Source organism: Lycorma delicatula, chromosome 11 (assembly GCF_047948215.1).
Source record: "Lycorma delicatula isolate Av1 chromosome 11, ASM4794821v1, whole genome shotgun sequence".
Classification (NCBI taxonomy): domain Eukaryota; kingdom Metazoa; phylum Arthropoda; class Insecta; order Hemiptera; family Fulgoridae; genus Lycorma; species Lycorma delicatula.
In genome coordinates, this window is record NC_134465.1 from 77,358,476 (window position 1) to 77,378,613 (window position 20,138).

The window sequence follows — 20,138 nt, forward strand, 5'->3', positions numbered from 1 at the left end:
TCATTGCTGCAGCACCGTCCGTGCACACACCAACACAATTTTTCCAATTTAATCCTTCTTTTTCAAAAAACTCATTTACTTTTTTATATATATCTTTTCCACGAGTATGACCTTCCAGAGGACGACAAAACAGTATATCTTCATGAATGCTTCCCTCATAAATATATCTTACAAAAAGTAACACCTGTGCCATTTTTGAAATGTCTGTCGACTCGTCCAGTTGTATTGCAAACTTTGAGCTGTCTTTAAGCCTCATAAGAAGCTGTTGAAATTGATCATTGCTAATGTCTGAAATTCTTTTGGACACAGTGTCATTTGATAATGGAATTTTACTAATTTCAGCAGCATACTGTTTTCCATGAACAATTTCAGACATTCTTATAGCTGCAGGTAGTAAAAGTTGCTCTCCAATAGTAAAAGGCTTTTTCGTTTTTGCTATCAAATACGAAACTTCATACGATGCCAATAGATATTTATCATTCAAAGTAACATACTTCTCCAAAGTGTTCTTTTCTTTATTTGATGTTTGCAAAAGATGCTCAAAATATTCTATTGGCTTTTTTGATAACGTTGCATGTTTAGTATTCAAATGTCGTTGCAGTTTTGACGGTTTCATGCTTTCTGCAGCCAAAACTTCTTTGCAAATTAAGCACACTGGTTGTTCTTCATTGTTGTGAGAAGAGCATGTGAAGCCATACTGCAAATATGATTCGTCATATTTTCTTTTTTTTGTTTTGCTAGAAGTCGGATTTGAAGCACTGCAACTTGGTTGTGACGGCGTGGCAGACTTATTAGTTGGAATTTTAATTAGCCATTTATCCATGATGGTTAAATAATAATAAATAATTAAACAAAATGTAGTTGAACTTTAACGTAATAATTAAAAACACCAACTGAAAATTACACAGTAAATACACACATGTCACTACGAAGACAAAGCTGAGTCCAAACTGAAGTACAAACAGAAAAATAACTACACTCGAATCTTTACCAGTGCAATGACAACAAATTACGATCAGATCAACCCCGACGCATGGCGTGTTCAAAGTGTGCAGCGCACAAAGGCACCGTATCACAAAGACGCCGAAAAAGAAGCTTTCATTTAATTTTTTTTATTATTCTTTTATAAAAATAATATGCCGATTCGCCTAGCCTAGCTTGATTATGCTTCCGTATTGTATGTGTAAGCTGTAAGGCGACGCGGCGTCTGGGTACTTATAATCACTAAGTTATCTTGCAGACACTGACGCCGGCGGTCAGACATCAATGTCGAACGTTCAGTTGAAAATCGAGGAGCGCGTTGTATTTATTATTTTAAATGCTACTTCCATATTTTCATTTATAGGCCCTACATAACAGTTTTGCATTGCCACTTTTTTCAAAAAATAGTTATAATAAAACTACAATAGTATTTTGTATGATTTTTATTTGTATTTATATTTGTACGTAGTGTGTATACTAATTTTAAAATTTTATTTATAATGATTGAAAAGTATCAGATCTTTGCGACCCCCTTTCAGTAGTCTCGCGACCCCCCTGGGGGTCGCGACCCACAGTTTAAGAAGCCCTGATGTAGAACACCGAGTTCTTCAAGGAAGTATCGTCTAGCCCTTGAATTTTTATTGTTTATTGAATGACCTGCCTCAGAATTTTGAGCCATTCATTCTAAACCTTTCCGCAGATGATACAACAGCCTTTATAACCGAAGATAATTATTTAAAAGGAATTGAAAATTGTACAATAGCAATATTTCAAAAAATGATTCACTGGAATGATTGCAACCATCTAACTTTTGATATGAATATGATATTTGATATGAACCGTTGTGCTTCTCAGCTAAATGTATAAAGCATCGCATGAATAAAATTCCCATTAATGACAATGATATTATTTCTGCTGCCCACAAAGCAAAATTTTTTGGTATGCTTTGTTAGATAAGTTTTTGTGGGATGATCAAATCGATTTCATTTATAACAAAATCAAGCCATACTCTTTTGTATGCTCTGAAGCACCTTAATAAAACTCTAAGCTTGTTGTCATAATTAAAAATTTATTATGCCTACATATATTCTCAAATAAAGTATGTAATTTCTTGGGGTTTTCTCAAAAAATCAAAATTAGTTTTTTAGATTAAAAAATGGGCTATCAGATCCTTATCTGGCACCATAAATATGAATCGTGTAGACATATGTAGAAAATGAAATATGTTAACTTATACGAGTGTTTATATTTATGTGTGCAGTCTTTGCTAAAACGAATGGTCACTTATTCTTAAAAAATAACAATATCACCTTTACCTAACCAGACAACAGAACCGTTTTTGTATAAGTCAACACAATACTTCGATTTACAAGAAAGACTTATTACGCTTCTGTTGAGTTTTAACAGACTACTGAACCGTTTGAAAATCTTGCGCTAATTTATTTAAAAGACAAAAGATTCTTTTGTGGAAGTAGTATTATTCTGTTGATGAACTTTTAATTGATATTAATTAAAAATAAAAAACAGATGCACTTTATCTGCTTCTTGTTCAAGATGTACATTAATATGAGTTCAAAATAATATCCAATAGTGATTTCCTGATTTGTAAACTATTTTTTTATGTTTAATATATTTATTTTTAATATTATTTCATGTATATATTTTTTTTAAATATGGACTTTTAACATATCTATCCTATAATTTATTTTTGTATTTTATCATATATGGACGTGATCTACACTACTTATGTGTATCATTATGTTCTAATCAAAATAAAAATTTATTTATTATTTGTAATTCGCAGGAGTATCTTCCTCAATGTAATATTGTTACATTATCTTACCTCTGTTACAACTGTTTTAGCCAGAATATCACAACAAATGGCGTTCTTTCTATTTCACTGACACCATCGTACTGACTGTGGTAACAGGTGATAGGTTGAATAATGTGCTCGCTCATAGTGCATTCAAAATCATGGCAGTTATCTAAATAAAAACAGACCAGTATGATAAAATAATTGAGTTGATTATGTTCTAAGATATTTTACATTGAAATTTTGTATACCTTTTTTGATGATTCTGTATTTCATAATGTAAGAATTTTTATTTGGACTTGGTTAAACTAAAGATCCTGGTAAAGTAGCTGCTTATATTGACCGATGCTTTGGTATGGTTTACATTCATGTCGTTCTCACTCTAATTCCAACTTTCTTTTTCAGTTAGATTATTTGATAAAAAAATGTACTATTATATGATATTCAATAAATCATTTTTTTTCCAGAATAATTCATCAGTTTCTTCACAATGTACAGAAAGTAGCTCAAAAAATAACAAAATAAATTTGGGCTTCTTACCTTCAGGATTTTCTGAATTCTTATGTGATGACATAGATAAAAATAACACTTCATGTTTATCGCCTTCTCTAACAAAAAAGAGACTACTTCAGAATCAGTATGAGGTAATTAAATTTTAATTAATTTGTTTTTTAGTTTGCTTGGTCTTACAATATTAGCTTAATTTGCTTCAGTCCATTTTTGTGTCGGTTATTTGTAAATATTATTTTTTTTTAACAGTTGAAGAAATTTTCTATAATTTTTGAAAAAAGAAATGACCTATGTTATTGTAAAAATGCTTACAGAAATGTTTCTGGAGGTTTTATTCAACCGCTTTGCTGCTGTTGCTCAATTTAAATGAAGTCTGTTTAGCATTTGTTGCTATAACTGAACAGTTACTGGAACCTGACATTAGTCACAGCTGAAAATGGCTTGGCTATTCTTAAGTATAATAAGCATTGTTCTGAATTTATAAGGTAAATGAACTGGTTTTGTGTTTAACTGCCTTCTTAACAGAGCAGGAGATACTGCTGGACAAGATTCCAAATCCTCAGAAAAACTGATGATGTTCATTCTTACAATACCTTCGCTGTGTTTGGCTGTAGAACTGGTTCATTGTGTTTCTTATTGTTGCTTTGTGAGTTGTAGTTGTAAGAAAATCTTGAGTAGATGGTTAAAAACAATAAAAATTTAATTTCCTTTTTTTATGAAACATTGCCTTGCAACATATACTGCCTTTTTCTCTTAAGAAAATTTTTTTTTTATACGGTAATGACAGTTTATTTAATTTGTGTTATGTTGTTTTATTCAAATTTTATTATTACTAGATTTCGTGCTGTATACTGATAGTACTGTCAGTGATGCATGTGTTAATTTTCAGTCAGCTGCAATGCTTAGTTTGCGTTTGAGGAGTGAAAAAGCAGGATTTACTTTAGTCTGTTTGGAAATTTTTTGTGTGGAAAAATGTCAGATCTGAAATTTTGCATTAAAAACAAAATTAAGCGCAGCAAAGCATTTAAAATGCATTGGTGACAATGCTACATCATAACTACAAGTTTATGAGTGGTGCAACTGCTTTCAAGAAGGCCAAGAAGACATTGAAGATGTCTCAAGGTCTGGGCGTCCTAGCACACCAATCATTGATGAAAAAGTTGAAAAAACAAGAGATTGTGCTTGCTAATCACAGAATTACCATTAGAGAGGTTGCCAAATAAATAGGAATTTCATTAGGTCTTATGTGAAACAATTTTTTCTATTATTTTGAACATTAAATGGGTGGCAGCTGTTCCAGAACTACTAAATTTTCAACAGCTAACCATTGCTAAAATAATATTTACTGACATTTCTGATGATTCAGACTTGCCCAAACGCATAATAACTATTGATGAAATGTGGGTATACTACTACAACGTCAAGACTAGAGCTCAATTGTCCCAGTGGAAGTTTTCTCAGGAGCCTAGACCAAAAAAAGCACATCAAATTCAGTCAAATGTGTGAAAGTCCTTCTAACCATTTTTTTTTACTACAATCTAATCATTCATCACAAATTCCTACCACAAGGTAGTACAGTTAACAAGGAATACTAGCTAGAAGTTTTATGCAAACAGTAAGATTTACTTTAAAATAATGATTTGATGTTCATACAAATATATAGGTTTGTGTGTGTGTGTGTTGGGTGCGCGTGCGCATGTTTCTGAAAGGTATCTTGCATTCCCCTCTAAATTTTTTTTATAATTGAGATAACTGGGTGCAGTTTGTAGCATTCTTATATCTGCCTAGGAGCTGCTTCAATGAATTTTTTTCTTTTTGATTTTTGGGCAGCAAGGGGGACCACTCAAAAGTTTTAAAGAGATCAATTAGATGAGAAAAATGATACAATTAAACCTAAATTCTGATTGCCTGAAAAATCAACAAATGTGCCAACAATGTTTGTTTCAGTTATCAAGAACTGTGGTTGTTTGCTTTTCCCTTTAATTTTTTTTGTTATTGGAAGTAACCTGATCCTATCTTTGGAAAATGCCAAAGATAGCATTTGGTTCTCTCGTATGAGAGAGGATAACTCACTAAGGCCCAGTTTAGGTTATTCAGCCTTCAGGTGGGCAGGGACCCAAAGATTTCAAGTGGGAGATATGCATGAGAGAAAAGCAAAATGGTTTCAAAAAAATTAAATTCTGACTATTTAAACCAAAATGGCAACCACAAATATAATTATGTAATTAAAATTTGAAAAATTTAATTATTAAAATGTTTCAAATACTTCTTTTAATTAAACTTACAATCTTAAACTTAAAAATAATTAATTTACTCATTTTTAACATTAAAATTTTATTTCATTAGAAAATTTTAAGAAAGAAATCTGTATTTTATAAGTTGGCAATGTCAACAGCTTATCAACAATTAAACAAAGGTAATTCACATTTTCAAAATATATTCCTTGTTGATTTTGTGATAACTAGCTAACAAGTGAAATGTTAGAGTATAATATTTACGTTAGTGTAATTTTTGGATGAAGGTTTGTGTTTTTTTATTAGGAAGCTTAAAAAAGTTTAAATTATGAAGGTCAAAGAATAAAAAATTGTAAAAAGATATAAGGAATCAAAATTTAAAAACATTCATTTAACGTGACTTAGAAACCTGGTTTTGTTTTTTAACTTATTTACAAAAAATCATAGTCTACAGAAAAACCTCTTGGGTAAAAAACAATCTTTTTTCCAATTCAAGAAAAAGTAGATATAGTACTTTTATTTAGAAAAAGTAACATACAAAGGATAGCTAATGCATTTAACACGAAGCATCCTAATCATACAATTTCCAGATCACAGTCACAAATTTAATGGAAAAGTTTCAATTCACTAGTAACATTTTAGATGATAAAAGCCTGGCCGAACCGGTACTGATAAGGTTAATGAACAGGGAATATTAGCAGAAATTTCTGTTCCACACAAGATTCGGTTAGTACAAGAGCTTATTGAAGATGATTTTGATAGGGTTGAATTCAGTGAAATTTTGACACAGATTAACAACAAGAAGTATTTCTTTCTTCAACATATTATTCACTGACAAAGCCTCATTTACTTTATACGGGGCTGTTACAGACATAATAATAAGTATTAGTCCCAAGAGAACCCTCACTGGTATTGTGAAAATTGTGTGTTACCTATTATTCCAGTCCATACATTTAGTGCTTTAGATGCTGGGTATTTCTTGGGACATTTGGTAACTTAGATGGTGATATGTACTACGTTTTGCTGAATGAGCAGATAATTCCAGCTATCAATAGTTTGATCGAGGTAGCTTGTAGACCAAGCAGACAATCTTTATTCATGAGAGAAGATGGTTTTCCAGTTAGATGGTGCTCCTCATCAAGCTCTTTAAAATGATACATCAAATGACTATTGGTTCCGTTTGAAATTTTTGTGTTGCCCCCCTCCCCACTGCCTAAAATAAAAAAGAGAGAAATATATATTCACTGAAGTAGCCTTCAGTAGAAGGAAGAATGCTGCAAACTGCATCCAGTTACCTCAATTATAAAAAGGTTAGAGGAGCATGTAAGTTATTTTTCAGCCACCCATTGTATATATATATTTATTTTTTTTAACTTTATTTTGTATAGGTATCTTCATCACCGTCTTCATCTTCTGGTCATCAAAGGAATAGATTATCTGAAATAAATACGAGTCCATCATCAACATTATTATATGGTTCTAATACTAAAAAACGTAAAGTAATTGTTGTAAATAAAAGTAATTACAATTCTGTTGACTCTTCAACAAATAATATTACTTCTTCATATATAACGAACACTTCATTACCACAATCATCATCATCATCACCTGATATTAGTGTAACAAAAATGAAAACTATTGCATATTGGTTTGAGGTGCTTCTTTTTTTATTTATTTACTTTTTTATTTATTTATTTATTTTTTAATAACTATTATTATTTTTTATTCTTATATAATAAGTAATGATTTGTTCTAGTATGAGATGGATTTGTATTTTTTTAATTTTTTTTTTAGAATTATTATTTTTTAATTTGATGTTATTACCATGAATATAAATTAAATGCGTTCTTAATATTGTAATTTTTATTTTTAATATTTTAATTACTCTTTCTAAAGGAAATGAGAATTGTAATTGTAAAAAGTGCATTTTCAGTATTATAATTATATTGTTAAAATGTATGAGATATGTATTAAAGTGATAAAATAATTAACCTTAATTTATATGCATTACAGTTCTAATGCTTGTTCCCTTCAATATAATCCCAATTCACTTTTACACACCGATTCAATTTTGTTTTCAACTGGTCTAAGGTATGGATCAGATCAAATTTTAACATCTGCCATTTTCTTTTTTACTGCACCAACTGTTTCAAAACTTGTTTCTGTAAGCACAGATTTATCTTTAAGGAAAAGAATGAAAGGTTGGTTATACGGTACCAAATCTGGCAAATATGGAGGATATTCCAGTGTGTTTGTTGGCTAAAAACTGCTTCACATTATGCATTGTTTGAGCAGGCTGTTTGTGCTGATGAAGAAACCATTTTTAACAGTTGTAGTAACCTTTTTCTGACTCTTTTTCTCAGCTTTGTTAAATCTTCCTTATAATATTGCTGATTAAAAATTTATTTCTAACCTTTAAAATTTTTATTCAAAATTGATATCAAAAACACTATGGTCAAGCTATGAATTTGGACCCTACTTGCTTTAATTTTTTGTTCCTGGTGGCAGTAGGTTTTCCAGTGCATGGACTATCATTTATATCAGGATCGTACTGGGAAATGAGATTTCATGATAAGCGATGATTTTAGTTTTTAATTTTGGGATCAGTATCAAGTTACTGCCACATGTCAGTGCAAATTTCCTTGCGTTCTTTTAGCTTTGGTGTAAGAATCCTAGGGACCACCTTGGCATAAACATTTTTCATGTTGAGGTTTTCACTCAAAATATTTCATGTAGCATCTTTCTCAATGGTCACGGTTTCAGTTATGACTTTAGACATTGAATGAATGGTATTCTTGATCAATCTGACTAATTTCTGACTGCGTTTTTTTTTGGTTCTGAGGGGGTAAGGTCTTTTATGACTGTCATCGTATTCCATGTTGTGATGTATGTCATTCTGGAAGGTTAGAGATTAGTGGTGTATTGTTGAAAAAGTTTTAAGGTTTTTTGGTGCTAGAAAGGATTACAGAGGCTCTTTAGTGTAGATTAATAGCCTCAGTGGCTAGGGACCCGTTTGGGTGCTTTTCTGCCAGAGTAGGTGCATTTGGCAATTATGGCCGATTGTTGTTTGGTATGTTTGTGGGTTGATTTGATTTATTGGTAATTTTGGATATTTTAGTATGTTAGAACCCATTTTTATGGGTTATCTGTTTTTTTGATTCAGAAAAATATCTTTTGTTTGTTAATGAGTTTCAATACCGATGGAATTGTCTTATTTGCATAGGTACGTACCATCCTGATAGGTACTGCACTGATTACTAAAATATGTAATCAGGTGTTGAAGGTTTAAAAGATGATCTCTGGTAAAGCCCATCAGAGGTAGGAATGGAGGGAGTGGTGTGGTGACCGGGATCGTCAAGGCAGATGTCTTCCCTTATGGGATCAGGATGAATCTTTTGTGCCATTCAAACACATGTGCATTGCACATGAAATCTTCCCTGAAAAAATTCAGAAATCATTTGAAAACATTCTGTTGGTTTTGTTCAATTTTACTAAAAAAAAAATTGACATGTCGCTTAACTTTTAACTTAGCATTTTTTGACACACAACAGAAACTGCACTAAATAATGACTTCTAATCAGCAGAACAGCTGAGAGTGTTGATGTTTGTCCTTCATGTTTAGACACATCCAAGATCTCTGCCAAAGAGATCAAAATCAATTGCCACTGTTTTCTTTAAAATATAAAAACACAGTTTTGTTTTTAATAGAATCTTATAATACAGTTGGGCAGGTATTATGAGTAAAATGCCTATTAAGGATCTGCTATTTTTTTTCTTATTTTAATGCTTAAAAGTATTGTTTTTAAGATTTAATTATTCATCGTAAATGAATGCATTTTATTAATGCACTGCAACATTTATTTTTCTTGAGGTGTCATTAAAATATTATAGCTGAAACTAGCAGTGAAATACATTAAATGACTGCCATTTTGTTACAATTATTGTTGGCTAATGATTTTTATGTCAAAACCTTTGTTTCTCAGTGCCCTTTCAGTGATGTGTCGCCACAACCCTACCCTTTCCATTTAAAACTTTTGAGTTGCTGTCCCCCTTGAGTGCTTGGAATGTGGTGATCTCAGACTGAAAAAATTATCATTTTGAGGTATGAGCATTTGCTAAAGTTTTTTTTCTATTATTGATGGTTAAGTTATTTAAAGGTTCCCGTACTTTTATTAACATTATACAGTTATATATATTAGTATAATATTCTGCACACCTTAACCTTACCAATACCAATTATTTTGCTTGGATTTTTACAATATGGGTTATTGGAAGATAAATATTTTAAATTCTGTGTATTAGCTGCATGCATTAAAATAAAAAAATCTGTCTCATCATTGTGAAGAGTTTTTATTCCAAATGAAAATTTGTTTTGTTATTACCTGAAATACCTAAGGAAACATTTGAGTAAGAGTAAAGTTGATGATCAGAGATCATTCTTCAGTGATATGTTGTTAAAGCTAACAATATCTCACTGAAAAAGTAAGGTGGTATGTATATTCATATATTCTTGCAAGATTTAAATGACTGAATGTTATCAACAATATGTTCTGATGTAGATTTACTATGATATGTGAATTTAAAAAGTTATACCAGTATGTTGTGATTTATTTCTTCATTTGTATATACACCGGGCTTGTGAAAATTACATGCTTGCCTAATGCTGCAAATTATTGACAAAGATTGGTAGATGTCGAGTCACATGATCTATGTATTATGACCTCAACTATTATAGTCTCAATAAAACATCTGCCTCACCAGGAACCATGGATTATAAGTGCAGGATTAAACCTTTTTGGATTGGATGACTATGAATGCAGGACTGAGTAATATAATATCTATCATTTTGAATTGGTAATCTGTCATAGTTTTAACATTTTTTTAATGTAAAAAAAAATTAGTTTGCTTTCTTTTTGGAATTACATTAGCTTCTTGGCTAATCAGGTTGTACTGTCAACAGTCTGTTGTCATTATAATTCTCACTCGGTCAATTGACTCTCCAAATCCAATATCAGATTTGTATGTATTTCTCACTTTATGTTACCAGTATTTTTTGTCGCATTATGAATGAAACAGTTTTTTGACATTTATGTATAATGAGCTTTCAGTTGCATAAGATGCAAATGATAAAAAATAATTTAAAATCTAACCTGTTAAATGGAAGAACTGATAATTGATAAATAAATTAACTAAATAATTGATAAATGTGTGGAATGGTTTTATACTACACATTTAACTCAAATGATCAGAGTTAAGTCTTTTAATCCCTTTGTATTTTCTCTGTTTTCATCATATAGTTATGAATGATATATTTTTAACATCTAAGAACTGTACTTATACGAGGGTAGGGTGAAAAGTTCCAAGCCTGATTAAGAAACTTTTTTGGGTACATTTTGTATTATTTTTCATCATAGTTGCCAATAAGGTCTGTACATTTAGCCCAGGGTTCTGCAAAGTACTTATGCCAGTTTGGTATGTCGATTTAATCAACTCCTTAAAATAACCATCTACAGGGGCTATAACCTCATTATTGTTTGAAAATTTCTTCTCTTCAAGCCATTTTTTTAGGTGACTGTCACACAAGCGATAGTCTTTGGGAGCCAGATCAGGTAAATTTGGAGGGTGTTGGAGCAGTTCAAGCCATAATTCATTAAATTTTGGCACGAGTGACAGAAGTATGAGTTGGAGCATTGTCTTAATGTAAAAGCATTTATTTTTGCCAAATGTGGTTGTTATTCCTTAATTTCTTTGCTGAAATGCTGCAATAGGATAACATAATATTTGCCATTTATTGTTTCAGCCTTTTTATGATAATCAGTGAAAATTGTTCCATGTGCATTCCAAAAAAAAAACAATTGTCATAACTTAAGAATAAAGTCATTTTCATTTTTTTGGGAGCCGATTGACCTTTTTCAACCCATTATTTTGACTACTGTTTTGTCACGGGAGTGTAGTGATGAACCCAAGTCTAATCAACTGCCACAAATCAATATAAAAACTCCTCTGGATTGCTCTGAAAGAGCTTGAGACAATCACTTGAAATGTTTTATCAGCGCTGTTTTTGGAAAGATGGCATCTATCTAGCACACAAGTTGTTCATGCCCAAATGTTTGTGCAGAATATTGTACTCACATTCTGTTGACATGCCTGCATACTTTGCTAACTAATTCACTCACTCGTCAATCTTCCAAAAAGATTTTCTGCACTTTTTTATAATTTCGGGTGTAGTCATTTCAGAAGGGCATCCACTGTGTGGTCATTGCTAGTATGTGTTCAACCATTTTAAACTCTGAAACCCAACATTTAACTGTTATATTTTATGGAGGAGACGCTCCCAATGTTGTATTAAGCTCTTTTTTAATTTCCTATTGGTCGTGAGGAAAAGAAGTGATTAAGGAAAAGCGGTAGCTGGTAGGAAGGGGTGGTCTACCCATCATTGAACTTTACAATCATCTCCAGAACACTTTGACAAGTTATAATGAACTGAAAGTGTTTAATTTAAATCACAGGTTAACCTAATACAAGGAAAAAAAATAGGTTAGATAATAATGAGTTAAGTGGATAATAAAAATTATTTACATTCTAAAGAGCTTAAATTGCATAATTTAATTTGTTAATAAAGTACATTCTTTGAATTATCAAAACATTAAACTTATGTCTACATTAGTAGAGAAACCCAAACATTTAACTAAATGTTTTGGTTTCTCACAATTACTGATTTTGAATTATCTGTACAATTGATAAATAAAAACAAATAAATAACTTATCTGTTTTATATTATATTAAACAGAGATCAAACAAAACAAAACAGAGAGATAAAACAGAGAATATCTTATGATATTATATAATTAAAGAGACAATTGAGTAGTAAAATTATTATTTATTCAATAGCAATGAACCTAATGCTTATTTTCAGTATAATCCCCAGCTACATTTAGATACTTGCATCATCTTTCCGTTGCTTTCTTATTCCAATAGTAAAGAATTGTTCACCTTGGTGTCTAAGCTGAACTTGTTGCCATAGTTTAGAGGGTGAAACAAAATGAAATTTAATGGTGTGAGATCGGAACTGTAAGTATGGGCAGTATGGTGGTGGGCGTTATCATGCAGAAGAATTACACCTTTTGAGAGAGAACCTGGTGGTCTCCAGGATATTTTCTTTTTATTGCAGGTTTTGCTTTATTTTCTAGTATTTGCTGTTGATTGTACATTGCTCTTGCAAATAATTGTAATAAATTAGGCGTTTATAGTCCCAAAACACTGTTAGCATTACTTTACTGCTAACGTGTAGATTTCAAAGTTTTTCTTTGCATTTGAACTTAGATTTTTCCATTCCATACTTCATTATTTCGATTATGACTCAAACTGATTAATTCTAATTTTATCATGAGTAATTATGTGATCTAAAAAAAAGCATTACCTTCTGCTAAAAAACATTGTTTAATTCTGTGTGAATGTAAATTCAGGTATCTGTGATTTTGAGTCAACTGTCTCAGAACTCACTTTGAACATGTTTTGTGGTTATTCAGTTTATCATAGATAATGGATTGGGTAGTGCTGATATTTGTACTATAAATCTCAGCCATTTTACAAATTTTTATGTGTTTGACCTTATGAATAAGATCATTAATACAATTTTGGAAAGTTTTAGTCAAAACTTCAAACTATGACTAAAATCCAGTTCACCTGTTCTGCCCAATTTAAACTATTGGTATCTGGAATGTTTTTCTTTTCCTCAACATTTATTTAATTATATTTTTTCTATACTTTGATAAATGTGGCAAAAACAATGAAGGTTCATTTTTAAGAATGAAAACAATTGATTTGTAACATTTAAATACAAATAACATTTAGGAAAGATTAAAACTAGATTGGACATTTCAAAATAAATTAATTAAATAAACATATAATTGTGTTTTACATATTAAAAATGATTAATTTGAATTAGGTCTTGACATTTTTTTTGTAGATAAAGATATGAATTGCTGATATTATGCTTTAATAAGTCTGTGAGTGTAGGTGACTTAACAAGAGAGAGAAGTTACTCATGAAAAAGGCATAGCTGTTGCTCAGAATAATAAGCATCTCATGCCAAACATTATTAGTTTGTTTTTTTCTCTCAATAGTTTCTGTATGATGTCCAAGTGGGAATGAGAAAAAAATAATGCTGAATTATGAACCTAGCCTATGGTGCAGTTGATTGGAACCGATTTCACTCCCAGCAGTTAAAGGATAAAATTATATTTCTTTCTAGTATTTGCGGAAGATATTTAGTTTAGTAATTTTATGGTAAATCTTTGGAATCTGACCAATAAAATTTATTATGTCAGCTGAGTTCACATATATATCTTCAGTATTTTCTGTGCAGACCCACTGGGTTGATCTAGTGGTGAACTTGTTATCGTAAATCAGCTGATTTCAAAGTCGAGAGTTAAGATTCAGATCCTAGTAAAGGTAGTTACTTTTGCACAGATTTGAATACTAGATTGTGGATACCGGTGTTCTTTGGTGGTTGGGTTTCAATTACACATCTCAGGAATGGTCGACCAGAGACTGTACAAGACTACATTCATACAAATCATCCTCTGAAGTAATACCTGACAGTGTGGTTCCAGAGAACAAGAAAACAGAAAAGAAAAGAAAAATATTTTCTATGCTTTCTATTACAGTTACGGGTATCATAGTATTTGCTATATTGGTGAATATTAAATATGATTATCAAATAAATGTTTGGTTGTGAAAATATTATTTTTACTAGAACTAATACTTTGTTGATATTTTTTTTTCAGATTAAAAAATGTTTAAATCAAGAGAAATTTCTTGAATTTAAATCAGTTGTGGAAGATTATAAAAAAACTAATAATTATGACAATTTAATTAAGTCATTATTAGAAGTATTTCCAATCAGTGATCATAAAATGCAGAATTTATTCAAAGGTTTGTGTGTTTCTCTTATCTAATTTGTTGTTGTATTGATTTTTTTATCTATTCTTTGAGTAATAAATAGGATAAATAAGTGTTACAGTATTATTCTTCATCTTACATTTACTACTTGGTAGACTAATGAGGATTTAATCTTTTTAATACCAGACGGTACCGCTTCATTAACAGAGTGCCATTGTTGGTTATCATATATGATAATTTTAAACTGCATTCTGCTTGCCAATCCTGATGAATAAGTATATGTTGATTCTGATTAGAAAAATAAATACAACTTTCTCAAATGTGTAATTTACATTACTATACAGAATAATTCAAAATGATTGACTCAATTTTGTAACTCTGTATTCCAAATTAAGAACTAATGTTCAATGTGGCTCCCTCTGGCTGCGCAGCACACATCTAAGTAGTAACTGAACTCATCCCACACATGAGGAAGCATGTCTTGTGTTACTGAATTCACTACAGCTGTGATATGGCTCTGCAGGTCGGCCAGATTTATTGGTAGAAGTGGTACGTGAATTGAATTTTTCAGAAACCTCCACAAGAAAAATTAAATGGCCTGAGATCAGTTGATCTTGGAGGCCATAATTAAAGAGCCAGGTCTTCATTCCCAAAATGTCCTAACCATCGTTGAGATAGAGATTCATTTTGAGTGTTGTCGAACAGGTGCCAATGGGACGGAGCTTCATCCTGTTGAAAAGTGAAGTCTTGTGAATTTTCATTTAGTTGAGGGAAAAGCCAGTTTTTCAGCATATCCTGGTAAATTATCGCTGTAATTGTGTATTCCATAAAAAATGTGATCCTTAAGCCTTTGTTTGCGATAGGGTGCAAAACATTAACCTTGGTGAATTGTCATGGGGATTTGTATACCCCCATGTGTTTATTCACACGGGGGTAACATTGTGTCTATTCACTTTTCCACTGAGATGGAATGTCGATTCATTGTTAAAAGTTAAACTTGGAAGAAAAGTGTTATCCTCCATGTTTTCACGCATTTGATTACAAAATTCAACATGCTTTGGTTTGTCACCAATGCAAAGAGTCTGTAAAAATTTGTAGGCAATATGACTTGAAAACTAAAAGGACTCCTCAAACATATACAAAAGAAAACTTCATACATAGCTTCTTACAGCTTCGTACAAAACTTTCTTAAATTTGTCTCACGTTCTCTTCTGCCATACAGGGACGGCTCGTGCTCTTGCCTTTAGAGACACCCTTTTTGTTGAAACTGGTGAAATCAATGACATATGCTCTTCCTTATTCAGGAACAAAGAAAACCTTGTGTTGCGCTGTAGCCATCTTACAACTGACACATAATGGCAGTGCAAGCACTCTACTGGTCATTTACACAACTGCGTGTGTTCTAGCAATGTTATTCAAAACTTTTGGTTCTACTCTCTCAACTGCTATGTTGATCAGTCAGATTCAATGTGTAGTTCAGGAAATATAGATTTAGTAAATTGAGTCCATCATTTAGAAGAATTTCCCTGTGTATAAAAGCTGTCAAAATATATTTTCTTACAAATATTACTTTTAATACTGAATACTTTTTTCTTGGAAAGCAATGTAAAATTTCTTTCTAATTTCTTTCTCTTCTTAGAATGTAGGATTTTGTAATATTTTAATGAGCATTTACCTCAGTAATTGCCAGTAATCAGTTTTTATTGACTTTAAGTACATTAATTCTCTCAGAATTTAATTTACAAATTCTTCTAAAAGTAATTCTGTTTATTGACAAATTAATAAACTAAATTTACTCCAAACCCAAAAACTGTGCCTTTTTTTGGGTTTTACAATGACTTTCTCAGACTACTGGAGGTACAGTTCTGGGACTCATTGTTTTAATTTTTCATGTAAGATTGAATATAAAATCACTAATCTTGTTCAGTGATTAACATCTGTTAAGTGTTATATATAGAATTATTTGACCTTGAAAGTAGAGTGTTCCAGATTTATGTTTAGATGAAATGTTTTCAACGTTTTCCTTCTAAAGTATTGCAGAAACTTAAATCACTCTATTGTGAAATCACTTTATTTTATATATATATATATATATATATATATTGAAGTGATTGATTAATTTTATAGGAAATACAGTGTGTATATTGGTAAAATATTATTATGTGAAATACTCAGTCAAAATATTACACAGTACTGCATTCTAAGAAAATTAACACATTGTTTCCAAGAGTAAAAGACAGCAAAGGATTACAAAACTTTCACAGCAGTGTACTATATGTTCAAGGAAATGTTAAAATGTTAATAATACTATTATATTAAATTGTGTAAAATTTATTTAATTTTAAATAAAAAATGAAAAAAATTATTTTATTATTGTTTGCTGTTTATAATGCAAAAATCAAACTATAATTAGTGCCATGAAGTTAACAATTTATTAAGTAAAATAGTGAAAATAAAAATTCTAATATTATTATTAAATATAAGTTAATAATGAATATAATCATCATTATTATATGCTGAAAATAATGTTTTGTCGGTTGTTTGATCAGGTTTGTAAAGCTGACTTGACTCCCTTGTTTAAATAAAATTTTTATCATCAAAATTATACTTATTTTGAGTATAATTGTTAAAAACATTCAAACTTTTACTTAGTTTTATAGACTTTTATGAAGTTATAAAATCCTTTTTTTACTTTTAGTAAAAAAAAAAAATTGGGTCCCATTTGAGTCCCTTGTTCAATAGCTTCCTCATGTAATATTTTTAATAACAGCCCCAACTTGAAAAATAATTAAAATATCAGAGATTATAGAAATTAAAAAAAAAAATTAATTTTTAAGTCGGGTCCCATGGTTCCTCTCATTTTTATAAAGTTCCCTTGTCATTTACACTAATACATACAGTTGGATTTTCAATCGTGAAAGTTAAAAATAAATACTTTAAATGCTGGTCCCATTCAGCCCATTTGCTTTTTGGTACTTAAAAGTCTACTTATTGGATTAATTATTTACTTCAGTAAGTTAGCCGAGTTTGACGCAGTCTTATTCAACAAGGCTAAACAAATTGTAGTTTACTAAAAGAAAACCACTATGGATATAGTAATCTCCCCTTGTCTAAAAGAGGTAAAAAATCAGGCCAAATCTGGAATATGTACATATAATATATATATATATATATATATATATATATATATATTTAAATCAGTGTCTTAAATGAACAACATTTTTTAAAACAGAAATATATAAATTAATTTTGATATAATATAATGAAATAAATTGGTGATATATCGATATTTTATATGTGGTTTTGCTATTTATTTAAAAAAATGTTTAATTCAAAGTTTATTTTTAAAAAAATTACAAAAATAATCCAAGTTATTCTGTAAAATGTCTTTTTAAAAACAATATTAATACTGTTTTCAAATATTGTGCCAGAAAATTCTAAAAATATATGTTGAGTGCATCCAGTTAAACTATAAAAATTTGTTATATTCTAATATAAATTTTTGACAAAAAAAAATTGGGTAATTGTCTTGGTAAGTTTTTCTTAACATTCTAAAAATATTTTATCTATTATTCATTGTAGACATTTCATAATAAACATTTTCCAAACTGCTTTCCTTGCTAAAGTTAAGCGCTGCATATAATTAGTAATGTACTGTTTCACAACAAAAATTATACTAATTTGTTGCTTTTTACTATCTTGATCAAGTCTTGCAGCTACAATGTATGCAAATGACTGGAGGTACAACAGACACCAGTTGGAGTTGTTTACTCTGAGAGCAGTGATGTAGGATGTCACTTCAATCTTCATTTCTTCTAGTAATCCATAATATAAGGTCTGTTCAGAAAATCACCAAACATTTTATATTGAACGGACCAATTTCATAGAAATTGGTCTGTTCAATCTGGAAATATCAAGAAAGAAACAGATCAACCTACATCACACATTCTTCTGGAATTTTTCAACGCTAAAAATTGTATTTTTTTGATTAGAAGGGTCTTCAAATATCAGTATGTGTAAAATTTCACTAGATAGGATGTTTTCTCTTATATAGTACCCTCTTCAGCTGTACAGTATGACTATACAGCCAGAAAAGTAAAAATTGAACAATTTAGATGTTTCTACACATATAGTATTTTATTGTTACAAGAATCATTAAAATTGTACCACCAGAAATACAATTTTTATAAAGGAACGATTGTTTTAAATATATTTAATTTCATCTCGATTGCTTATATTTTATTATTTTATTCAATTCACCCATGACTGAACAATAACCGTTTCCTAAATTTAAATTTCAAGTGCATTATATTTTTTAACTGTTGTGCTGAGTAAGTCGGGCCGTGAGCATTTCTTAAGAGTTCATTTCAGTATGAAGTTATTCAGTTTATTAATACTTCATTATGTCCACCTTCCTTTACAAATTATTACTTGTAAAAACATTAAGTAAGCGTTATTTATTATTTACGTATTTTGAAACTGTTTTAATACTTGCAAAGGTTCAATAGTTTGTCTGAATATTTGAACTTAATAAACTTTTCAGAGAAAAATGAATGTTAAAATTATGAACTTACTAATTTAAAAATTATATTTTTTTATATTAATCGTTACATAAATGAAAAAAATAATTGTATTTTAAGTTTTAATTCAAAGGTATATTATTTTTGTTTAACTTCTTTTTTTTCAGGTTTCAATTTATGTTTACTACCGTCACATAAATTAAAATTTCAAGAATTTTGTGAAGAAAACTTAAGTTAATAAAAAGAAATTTGTATGTTTCTATTTATGATTGATTATACGGATACTTTTTTGTTATAGTTTACAATTTTTTTGTGATGCTTAGTCGACTTACATTATGATTTGCTTTTGAAATAAATTTACCAGAGTTTATTAAAGTGTAAGAATAATAATTTGAATTGTAAATAAAAAGGGACAAATAATAATTATAATTGATATTATAAATGATTGTTTAAAGATTTTTTAAAATGTAAAAATATTTAAAAAATTTACTTTTTTTATATTTTTACATCATTAATTTTGTTTTTGTTTCAAAAATAAGTAGTGTTTTTCAAGAAAAAAAACAGTTTTTGAATATTTACAGTATTTTACAAGTAATCTCTTCAAAATATTCTCATTCCCATTGTTCATCTCTCAACGTCATTTCCACTTTATGAAGCTGTTCTGGAACACACTTTTTGAAATAGATTTTAGGTAATAGTTTTGATAATCTTGTATGAATTCTTGAATCATATCTGTGGCTGAATGGCACTTAAAATTGTCATTAAAAGAAAATTGTCTCTTTGACAGTTTTCTGACCCGCTGTGATGACTGAGACTTTGCTTCTAGAATGTATGCAAACGCCCGTGTTTATCAGCGGTTGTTATTGCAGTAAGAAGGTTTTATCATCATTTGTACGATCCAAATGTGCCCGACAGATCGCTACACGATTGTCTTTCTGCTTTTCGTTTCAAGGATTTCATGATTAGTCCATATCCCATTGCTGTTTAATATAATTTATGATTTATTGCAACATTTCAACCCTTATGAAAAAAATAGTTAAAATTGTAGATGTAAGTGTTTTATACCTCAAAATTATTTAAACATGTCGAATAAACATTGTTACATATTCTGAAACATAATTTATGTGTTACAACATTGCAACCCTTAGAATACACCCTAATGACAAAAAAAAATTA

General features: G+C 30.1%; 1 protein-coding gene across 3 annotated transcripts in view; it reads left to right on the top strand.

Moving 5' to 3' along the window:
- The window catches only part of LOC142332307 (regulator of telomere elongation helicase 1 homolog), a 366,979-nt gene extending 347,605 nt beyond the window's left edge, over window positions 1-19,374 (top strand). For 2 of the 3 annotated variants that reach the window (XM_075378664.1, XM_075378663.1), the window contains 4 exons: window positions 3,262-3,438; window positions 6,927-7,193; window positions 14,328-14,475; window positions 19,130-19,374. In XM_075378664.1, coding sequence (XP_075234779.1) covers window positions 3,262-3,438; window positions 6,927-7,193; window positions 14,328-14,475; window positions 19,130-19,200 — 663 coding nt within the window. In that variant the 3' untranslated portion in view covers window positions 19,201-19,374. Of the gene's footprint in view, window positions 1-3,261; window positions 3,439-6,926; window positions 7,194-9,521; window positions 9,641-14,327; window positions 14,476-19,129 lie in introns of those variants that run through there. The other variant, XM_075378665.1, reaches the window with a different exon arrangement.
- Window positions 19,375-20,138: the final 764 nt, after the last annotated feature.